Raw genomic sequence first — 11,151 nt, 5'->3', positions numbered from 1 at the left:
ATTGGGGTTTGAATATTTTTGTTTCAGGTGACTTCTCCTGATCACATGAAGTATGTATCTTGATTCACAAGCTTGCATAATCCATGCTGGCTAATGCAGGATGACTCTTAATGATGACAGAACCCATCTTTCCTTCTTGATTCATTCAGACTGAATTTATCCACCATCTGTATTGTCATAAGTAAGGTCCATATTTATAATCACCTCTGAAGATATGTTAAAACTCTTTAATTTATGCTGATTGATGCACATACTGCCTCAATAGCCTTTTATTCATTCATTTAATCAAGCAGCCATACAAATCATGAATAATCTACAAAACTCATCGTAAATGTCAACGTTATATGTTTTATTTTTAATCAAGTAATTTTTTTAAACCTCAAAATATCCACAATTGACAGAATAAGACATTAGGCATGAAATGAAAATATAAAATTCATGGTCTGCAGAAAGGCAAACAGTACTTTAGTCCATTGGGATGTCTGCACATGGGTGAAATGCTATTCCAAACATCTACTCTTTTTTTTTTTTTTGTCATTTAAAAACATACAGTTCAAATGATTTTTTAAAAAAAATTTTCACTTGTAAACAACATGAGTCAAAATGGACAATGAGGTCATCTAAATACTACACAGGATAATTTAAAAACACTAGATAAAACACCATATTAAAGACATAGAGAAATCAGTGTTCACTTTGGTCTCTAGTATGGTTAGAGCTGTTAATACCAAAAACAACACGTACTAATTAAAGCCAGCTTGGTGGTGGATGCCAGTGGTTGGTAGATGTAAGTAATTCAAGAGGTAGTCAACACCATCATTTTCAAGCTGGTAAACTCTCACAAGTGTTAAGCCACAGATGTATTAAATAGAGTAATAATTTCTCACAGTACAGTACTTTGCCATAACTTTGCAGCTTTGTTCCATATATAAAATTTAAAAACGATTCATAGGTCAACCTCTTATTCTAACTGAACTATGACACAGATCACACAACCACCACGTCTTAAAGAGGCTGATGACAGCTATGTAAGACAGAATTTGATGCTTTTAACAAGTTGTTCTCTAAAACAAATAAATCTCATTAAGACATCTAGAAAATTAAAGGCAGTGCAGCTGCACTTGTACATACTTTCCCAAATTTTATAACCAAAGGGGAAATACACATATATATTTTATGATAAACATTTCTTAGAGGAAAACAGATAAATTAATTTAAATTAACTTTAGACTTAATGAGATTTCCCATGTCCTGTATAATTCATCTTACAGTGAATGTTACAAAGTCTATTAACACTTATGAGCTTCTATTCACAAACTAAATACAACTAGCAGTAACTTGGGGCCACATTGGTGCAAAATAAAACTGGGCCAGAGTATTAAAAAAATTGGCAATAAAAACATCCTATTTTTGTAGATGGACCGATGCTAAGAACATGATGTTTCCTGATCTTTTCCCCTACATTGCACGCCAAACTTCCAAGTTATAAGCAGGTAAAAATCTTTCTATATCTTTCAATTGTAAAAATACATCCAAAGTCTAAAAAGACTAGAAATGCAAGTATAAAAATGTTTCCACTATCATCTGCCATGTAGCAAAGGAATAGCTCACAGGGCTAAGAGACTGGTAAAGCATCTTTCTTAGGAATTACATTTGTGTTGACATGGGGGTGAAGTCAAGGGGCAACTAATTCACAGACCTCCTGCCCAATCCATGAGTAAACCTGTAAACAGATGCTTCACACAGACCCTTCCCCTCAGTAGCTAGAAATGGCATTGCACATGCACTCTATGTCCACTCCTTGGCAAGCCAGTGCTAGTTAGTTAGTGTGCCTGGGGTAATAATGCTGCAATATGCTTGGCTTCAGGGCATCACAGACACAAACGAAGAATGGCATCTTTTATACCGTTTGCTCAGCATGAATACACTCATATACCAACCTCTTCTGCTATACTTTCCGCCCCCAACCTCTGGGCAAAGCAGCTATTTCCAAGATAGCTTCTATGTTCTGTTTTGCTTAAATGTAAGAATGCCCATAATTCCTTAAATTAAATACATGGTAACTTTAAGGAAATGTTTGGAGACTTTGCTAACTAAATGAGATGCTTCATTATTCACAAGTGTTTGTCAGAAACATGGAGTTGTAAGTTGTTATTTATATTATAGATAAAAAGTTTCTGTACCAGAGAATTAACAGCCAACTGTAAGGCTGGAGCAGCATAAAGGTGTGCTATGCATCATCTATGAGGTAGCCTTTTGTTGTAAACAGAATATATTTCACCCATGTAAATGAACACTGCTCACATCAGTGATATTCCCACACGCAAGGAATTCAGGAATTCTGCTTTAGAGTACTTTCCACATGAAACAGAGAGAACTGATATCTGATATTCAGAAATTTTGATCTGTCAAACGTAGAGGTAGTTATTACTAACATCAGTACATAATACTTATATAAAGGTCCAGGTTATTTGGTTTGTTTTGAGTAAGCAGGACTGTAGACTATTCTGTAAAAAATCAACATTATATGGTATGTTCCCTGAGCAAAGTTCTTTGTCCTGAGTATGTTATGTAATAGTGATAATATTCTTATATAAAAAATAAACCCCAACTTTTAATCAAGATAGGTTTGGTATGTGCTCTTAGTTCAGTCTGTTAAGATGCTTAAAATGATTTCAAATTGCACCCACGAAGTCCACAGTATAAAATGTTTGTTTGTTTTTTTTTAACCAGGATGTCAGCTCTGAACTTTTTTTATGTAAACAGGGAATGTCCAATTCTCAAGTCCATAATGTCCTATTCCTATAAAGTCAAGGAACTTTGGTTTGAATTTTCAAAGTGACTTATTGTGTTTTGCATTTTTTACTGTTAACCTGCTTATTATACCTGCTAAAGATTAAGCGATGCCACTTTGATTTGTCTACATAATTTAAATAAGCTTACAATCCTCACATAAGGCAAGGAAGTACTTCTCTACAGCTATATCACATTCAATATCGTCAAAGGTAAGCGTTGCATCACAGCACACTGATATTTCAGTATATACTATGGAGATTCTCACAAACACTGTCATGGAATTCAAGCTGGGTTGTAAAGAACTGATGGCCCAGCCCAAGGCATTTCTCCTTATTCGTGGCTTGCTGAAACAGCAGCAACTGTTCAGGTCTCCCATGGCAGGACAGGGGGACAGGGAGCCAAAACTGTTCAGTAGAATATGTCTCATTTGAGTCATGCTATTTTCTCTTTTTTGATTATCCAAGCTTACACCAACAGGCTCATACAAAACAACATTTACTGCCAATGTTAAGCATTATAATTAAGTGATACCTTCTTGCAGATGTTTCAGAAATGTACCCATAGTATCTATAACCAGGATGACACCTAAATGATTTTTTTCATGACCGAAACCTAAAAGGACCAATACTACGATTGGTCCCTAACCAACTTATTAACATAACTGAAGACCAACTTGAGAAATGTCTCTATTCCCTTCATTGCATGTTCATCCTGAATCCACCATATAGGTACTTCAGCATGAGTAATGGAGAGAACTTCCATAAGATCAACTTTATCGTATAAAATCCTTCTAGCTCTCTGGTAGGAGAGGTTTTGATACCTCTGTCCAGGCTCATCACTCTAGTTGCCTGCCACCAAACACTGCGCTTTTTAATATTACTGACGGTCACACATATTGGGTAATTGTGAGCATCTACTTACTATTCATTCTCAACCGTGGCATTTTATTCATATCTCTTGCTATTTTGTTTCAGAAAGAAGTTAGATAACTCACCAGGGGGAATAAAAACAGCCACCAAAAATGTACACCAAATGACTGGAGTTTTCCTCCAAGGTCTTCAGTAGTAAACAAGGAGGGCCCCTGCTCAAAGCGATGGTTAGGACTGACTTAGTCAAGGGATACTGTTGCCACAATCCCATCAAAAACCTCATAACATAAATGATTATGAGCTGGTATCAAAATACCAATGAAAGCAATCAAGTCACTACATTTTTACACTGCCCTCCCCTTCTTTTCTCTTAATAGGCATCTAATTTACAATCAAAATATATGAATTAAGAACATTGAAATATCGGCACAGAAATTACACATTCATTGTCTTTTCTGGAGTTATGTATCCCAGATTCAAAAAAGCTTATGGCAGTCAAGAGGCATATGGAGTTAAGTTACTGCCTTCAAAGGGGGTGGGGGTCACTCTACAGGTATCAAGAAAAAAAGGCAATCCCAAACTTGGGAGAACTGATGATTTAAAAACCTTTAGTACCATATGATTGGCAGCTCTGAGATCTGAAGTATCCTTTGGTTCACACAAAAGGTAACAGTCATGTTTTTATTTGTATGTAATCTAAAGGGAATGGCATTTCAAGAAAAACTTCAGGGGTTATTTTTGAAACCATCTAAAATGCTTCACATGAGTGTTTTTAGTTCTTGGGGATGTCAAATTCTGTGAGGGAGGGTGTGTGCTTGTATCTATATACACACATATATAAAGATAAACTCTCTTTATATATATGTCTACATTCCTATATAAATCCTCCTACACACACACAGATTCAGGCTCTCTCCCTCTCACACATGCACATATAGATATACACAGTATCTCATTCTCTGAATAACATAAAACATGACACCCTGCTCAAATGTAATTTGCTTAGAGTGATTTGTCTGTTTAAAAAAATTCACAGTTCCTCAACAGTAGTTAAAATCCCAGGTTAGCTGCTATTTGTGAAATACTGTTCTCCTGTACTTGCATGAGGTAGACTTCCCAACCGGGGAAAGAAAATGACACATTAAGAAGAGGGGTTATGTCTTTTTCCTTTTTTGAACAGAAGGCCCCTTTTTGCTTTGTTCTTCTGGTGCTGTAGGTGACTTCGTGGAGGAAGCCTCTTGAGGTGACCTGCCTGGCCATTCTGAGATCTCGGACCTGGCCTCCTGAGGAAACGGTGCTGATGTACAGCCATGCCCTCCCCCCACCTCCCGAGGGAAAGTCGAAGTGCATGGCTGTGATTCTACTTCCTGTCTTCCCTGAGAACTGACGGGCGGCTGCACAACAGTTTTATGTGGGCAGTTTGCCACCATGTGCGTGATGCTCTGACAGTAATGGCACTTCTTTGGCTGAGGAGGTAGACTACATTCCTTAGCATGATGATCAAGGCCACCACAGTTGTAGCATCTGCAACAAGAAAGAAAACATCTTAGAAGTAGGGAGCATATGTCATAAAATAGACATTATTTTATGTCTGTCAAAAGATAATGAAATATACAAACTGTCAATGAGATCAGCTTATTTTAATGTGCCTTCTTAATAAGAACGTAATGCTATTTATATTAGTTGCTGCAGACTATCATCACAAAAATGCTCCAGCAAAGTTATAAAGCTAGTTGTACTAAACACACCAACGTAAAACACAAAAGATAAATCACTTCCATATAGAAATAACCCCTTTTTAAAATCTGATAGGTTATTGTAAAAGAACAGTTTAGTCCACTAGAGGGCAGCCAATGTTCAACAAAAAACAACTAGCTAGCTCTAAATAAAGACAGTTAAAAAATACAGCTGTTGACATAATATGCAATGGCAGTGCACTTGGCAATTGGGAAAATTATAGAGCAGATTAAATTTTATCAGTTTAACATTTATTTGGGGGTAAAATTACTCTGAGTGTGGAAACCAGCTGACTTAAAGAATTTTTTTCCTTTGTACAAATTAAGTACTGCCGTGAAAGTTGATATGCAGGAAAACCATACGTCTATGGTGAATGATATCTGGAAAATTATCAAGTAATTTTAGAGAAGTACAGTAAGTATGTGAATCAAAAGAATGCTATAAAAGAAAGCTTCTAATTACTTAGATTGGATTAAGAAAAGTTGATGATAGTTCAGAAACTTTACTTTCTTTTTCTTCTGTAAGAAATTAGTTTTCCTTTAGAGTAAATTCTTCTAAATTGAAATAAACATAAATTCATCCTAAATTAATATTTATATGCACATTGGGGGCATGGCTTTGTATTAGATGTTAGAAAATTTGACTTAGCTTCTAAAAGCTCAGTAAGTAAATTATAGTTTGTCAGATTTTCTTTTAAAATTTTATATTAAAAATGACAAAACAGTATAAAGTGGAGAAAATCAAATTTTGTACTAAAATTTTTAATCTACTTGTTGAGTATAAAATTTACTTATTACTTTGTCTCCAAATGAAATGTTTTAAAGACTTTCTATTTTAAATTTATTTTCAAATACATTTATCACTTCATAATTCTCATTATGAAGCACAAACCATAGGTCACAAAGTTTTTAAAAAACAGCAAAGTAAGTGGTCACTGTGAGTCAGATTAAGATGATAATGACAACAAAATAATTATAATTAATTAGATTTATGTGTATGTGAGACTAGCAAGCTTAATAATTTATATTACCATATATTTCAAAGACAAACTACTAAGCTACTACTAACCTACTGAGCAGTATATGTAAAATACTTAGTATTTTATCTTCTGGGATAAATGATAAAGAGTGACTTTTTTTATTTGGCAAAAACTAGGATAACTACTGCCTGCTTCTCCAGTTGTCGATGTTACCTTATAGATTTCAGAATAATGGGTTCACAAGAAGAGTTTTTACTCTTTGCAATATTAACAAGTATTTAGGGGGAAAAAAGTGCATCATTTGAAATATTAAAGGGAAAAACCAAGAAATCACTTTTTCTAATTAAATTATTTCTTGTGCAATTACATAATTTAACATGATAAATTAATAAAATATTACAATGCAGATTCACTATTGTTTCAGCCATGTGTTTTAAGATAATACAAAAATAAATAATAAAAATCACTTATGCTTGAAATTTGGGTCCCCAAATAACACTCAAAAATGACATCTTTGAAAAATACAACCAGATTACTCATAATGTTTTCTCATATAGTTCTCTTCTATAACAGTAAGTGAATTCTTAAATTAAATTTGCCCATCTATAAAATATCTCCTTTTGAATTAAATTCACTTTCTTGCGGATAACATCCACTCAAGAGCTCATTTTCGAAGAAAGAGAAAATGGGTTAAAGGCTCAGTAATAGAGCAGGCTCTCCTGTGGACACATCAATTTCATCAGTCACTGTGGTATGCACTGTGTTATCCAATTCAGGGAACCATTTTGCCCACTCATTTACCAAGGGCCTGATGTCAGATTCCACTTTCACAAATGGGGTCTTCTATCATATTCTATATGTGCATTTACCATTACATTTGGATTTTAAAAGTTATTTTTAAGGATACTATATAATTTTAGTTTCCTTGTATTTTGATCTGCATAGTTAATTTACTCCCCTAGCTTTTTAGATATGTGCTATCATTAGGCCAGACTGCCTTCCACACTGAAAAGATTTGCATTCAGTGTATATATGCTTAGCCTTTAAAGGGGAGGAGTGGTATTTATTCTCCTCTTCTATTTAATTGTTCAATGTCAATCACTCTTACTAAGAGTGTGATCACACCCCATTATGAAACCCCTTCCTTCCCAAGAGACTGACACCAAAATGGAAATGTTCAGCTCACAAATGACACATCACATACAAGCTCTATATGGTACTATTCTCCTTTGTTCACTCTCTACACTTCTCCAAGTCAGCTTGCTTTTGTTAGTTTGAATGAATTTTACATTATGATGTGAGGTTAAAAGTGGCATGTGTCCACATGTATAGTTACATGCTTAAGAAATATAAGGACGTACTCATAAGCGAAAGACTGCATAAAAAGAAATCATACTCTATGTATTCCCGCTAATGTTAAGTATTCTACAGAATGATGAACCAGTGGCCCAAAGGATATTTTCTCATATATTAAACATAAAGTAAATAAAAATGTTCAGATTAATCTTAGAACTTGATCAAATTCTTCATAAAAATCACTTTATAAATAATTTAATTCTAGTGAGCTAGCATAGCACATTCTACAAATATTATTTCTTAAAAGATGCTTTTTAAGATGGAAGATAATCAAATTTTTAAAGATAATCAAATTTTTAAAGATAAGATTAACATTTTAAAAGGAAGGAGAATACCAATGACAGAGCAGAAAGGAAGCACATAAAATGGTAAAATAAATTAAAACAAATCTCTTAGATTTACATCTTTGGAAGTATTTAATTACATGATGAAATAAGTAATTATGTGAATTTTAATAAGCTAAGCCCAAACACCTACTCTAGTTAAAAAGGTTAATCAAAACATCCAAAGTTTTGAAGATTCCACAATAAAAATGGCAACTCTGATTCAGAAATCAGAGTTTAAATCTGCTCTGATCTTTGTAAAAATTATCATTTTGGGAGTCCAAAGCACTGAATAAGTAAATTATATTTTCTAAAGACACCAGAAAAAAATGGTTAGAACTGAGCTCAACTAATGACTACTAGATTATACAGACATTATATGTAGATACTAATTTTTAAATGATACCTCAATGGCTTAATAAGAGGATTTCTCAATTGTGTATTTCCCTTAAGTCTCAAAATTGATTTAAAAAAATCGGGCAGAGGGGTGATACTACAGATAAAGGGCCAGATTTGCCTGTCTAAAAATGTAATGGATAAAATGTAACTTAGGTGCTTTTAAGTATTTATAAAGTGTTAGCTTAATAAGAATTTATGTGGAAATTTAAATCTGTATTCTGTGGGGTTTGGTGAGGTCATTAAGAATAAGGATACAGTGATCTGTAAAAGCTACTCAAGAGGAAGGATATATTGAAAGAATAGTAAGTAAAGCAATATCAGGGAAAGAGAATAGAGTGGAAAAAACAAGTGCAAGCTATGGGGAAGGGGAGAAGGAATGAATATAGGAAAAGAGTACATAAAAATTCTTGGAAAAGAAAGATGAGAGAAAAGATCAATGAAATTTCCAAATGGGAGGCCAGAAGGGCTAAAGAAAAGCCATAAAATGGAAAGAATTTCAGAAACTAATTTGGAGAAAAGATAAGTGACTCTTTGATTGTTTATAATGTTTAATCCTGACACAATCCAACTCAAATCCAGAAATAATACTAATGACATTCACCAAGTCTATAGTTTTCTATTCTAATGTATGCACACTTGTTATCTAATTCAATTGAGTGTCAATTAACCAAACCCAGGGAGTGTTAGGCCCCAGTTTGGTGGTGGGAGGAAGGTCAATGGACAGAAAGGCCATCAGAGAACCCCAGAAAGATGAGGAAAAAGGAAAAGATCCAGAGCGTAGCTTTTGATAGATGCAATCTGCCTACCTTGTATGTATCTCTTGAAGGGAAGTGAGACAGATTCTAAAATCAGCCTTCCAGAACAAGGTCCCATTTTGTTCTGATAGCTTCTAATCTAAACTTGCACCTATGTATTGTTTATTCACTCTACAGAATCTGCTCCAAAACACCAAGAGGAGAATTAGAAAACTTTGAGCCTTTCAACAGTGCACACGCTTTCTGACCTCTATCAAAGTAACCTTATTCTTTATGTAAACTTCTGTTTAATTTAATTTTCTTATATCCTAACTCTTAAGACCGAAAGCAAATTAAACAATAAAATATTTTAATAAAGTTAATTTTTATATGTTCTTTCTAAGCATAGTGGTAAAACTATTGAGTTTTTAAAAATATTGGTTAGTGGTGGGTTTATGTTCCTTTAGAAAGGTTCTTATAGAACAAACACATATTTAATACCAGAAAAAATTTTTATTTGTATTATTCAAAATATAGAAGTCAGTATCTCCATAAATTACCTTTATTTGTGCTAAAAATAAAATGATCTATACACAAGATTCTGTTAACAGAAGTAAAATGTTAATAACAGAAATGATAACAGGTTCAATTTATCAAGAGTTTTACTTATGTTCCAGACACTGTGCAAAAGGTTTATAATGTGCTAAATAATTAAATCTTCCCTTAAACCCTATGAACTAGGTAATATAATATCTATTTCCATTGATAAAAAAATTAAGACTCAGTTTACACAGAAGGCAATTTTAATTGAAAATAGTAAATTTTACCTGCATTTTAATTACATAAAAACAGAGCCAAAAATATTGATGTAAATTTTATTATATGTAAGTCTAAAAATATATAGAGTCCTAAATTAAAACACCAGCACAAACATACACACTAGATTTTTCATGAGATTTGGGCTACTGCTGTGTCATTATGCTGTGGGGAAATGAGTTTCTCTCTTTGAACTGTCAATGCCCACTGTTTTTACCCCTCTGGTACTTTCTATGTTGAAAAATTCTGTCTAAAAAATGAATACATAATTTTTCCAATCTCCTTTATCATAAGTTTAAGAATATAGACCAGAACTTCAGGTTAACATGCTATAGACAGAGCTATTAAACTGCCTCAATAAAATTCCAGTCAAAATAAAGAAGTCTGACATTTTAGTTAGCTCATGATGTCATACTGTAATGTAAATGATTTATCTAGGCCCTGAAATAAAAATTGCAATCAGAGTCTATTGGTTGGAATGAATGTAAATTGAAATTGTCTCTCTTGGAGGGCAATCTGACAGCATATTTCAAAATGTTAACATTACATACTCTCTGATCCATCAACTCTATCTGTAGGAATTTGCCCTATAGGAATATCCACTGATAAGCATGATGATTTGGGTACTGAGATATTAACTAGAATGTTGCCCGTAGTGGTAAAAAATAGAAAAATTAAATGATGATAATACTAACCCAGGTAATCTGGCTACAGAATCCATATTCTTTACCGCTAAGCTGTAAATATGTGAAAATGAAAAAGAAATTAAAAGTACGCATATACCAATAAACACTGCAGATATTTAAAGGAGTTAAGTAAAAGAATTTTTTACTTGAGGTAGATCTATTTGTATTGACATGGAAAGACCTCCAAGACAAATTAAGTAAAAAATAAAACAAACCACAGGATAGTATATAAATATAGTATAATCTCATTTATGTTTCAAAAACACTATGCACAACTTCAAGTAATTGTATGCATTTTTAAAGGCATAGAAAAACCACTGAAAGGATAAACAATAAATTAGCAGTGGTTACATCTGAGAAGAGAATAGAGTTAGTAAGGTGAAGGGGGAATTTCATTTTTACTGCATAACTTTTAGTATAGTTTCTTTTTAAGTAACAAGAAAGAATCTATATATA

General features: G+C 33.4%; 1 protein-coding gene across 4 annotated transcripts in view; it reads right to left on the bottom strand.

Moving 5' to 3' along the window:
* Positions 1–328: 328 nt before the first annotated feature.
* LIN28B (lin-28 RNA binding posttranscriptional regulator B) overlaps positions 329–11,151 on the bottom strand; it is a 101,913-nt gene continuing 91,090 nt past the window's right edge. For 2 of the 4 annotated variants that reach the window (XM_039869502.1, XM_039869501.1), the window contains exons 4-5: positions 10,705–10,746; positions 329–5,189 (exon numbers count right to left, since the gene is read on the bottom strand). In XM_039869502.1, the coding sequence (XP_039725436.1) occupies positions 4,820–5,189; positions 10,705–10,746 (412 nt within the window). In that variant the 3' untranslated portion in view covers positions 329–4,819. The remainder of the gene's footprint in view (positions 5,190–10,704; positions 10,747–11,151) is intronic. The other 2 variants (XM_039869508.1, XM_039869503.1) reach the window with 1 other exon arrangement.

Source organism: Pteropus medius, unplaced genomic scaffold (genome assembly GCF_902729225.1).
Source record: "Pteropus medius unplaced genomic scaffold, Ma_sr-lr_union100, whole genome shotgun sequence".
Taxonomy (NCBI): domain Eukaryota; kingdom Metazoa; phylum Chordata; class Mammalia; order Chiroptera; family Pteropodidae; genus Pteropus; species Pteropus medius.
This window is presented reverse-complemented; position numbering and strand designations above follow the sequence as displayed.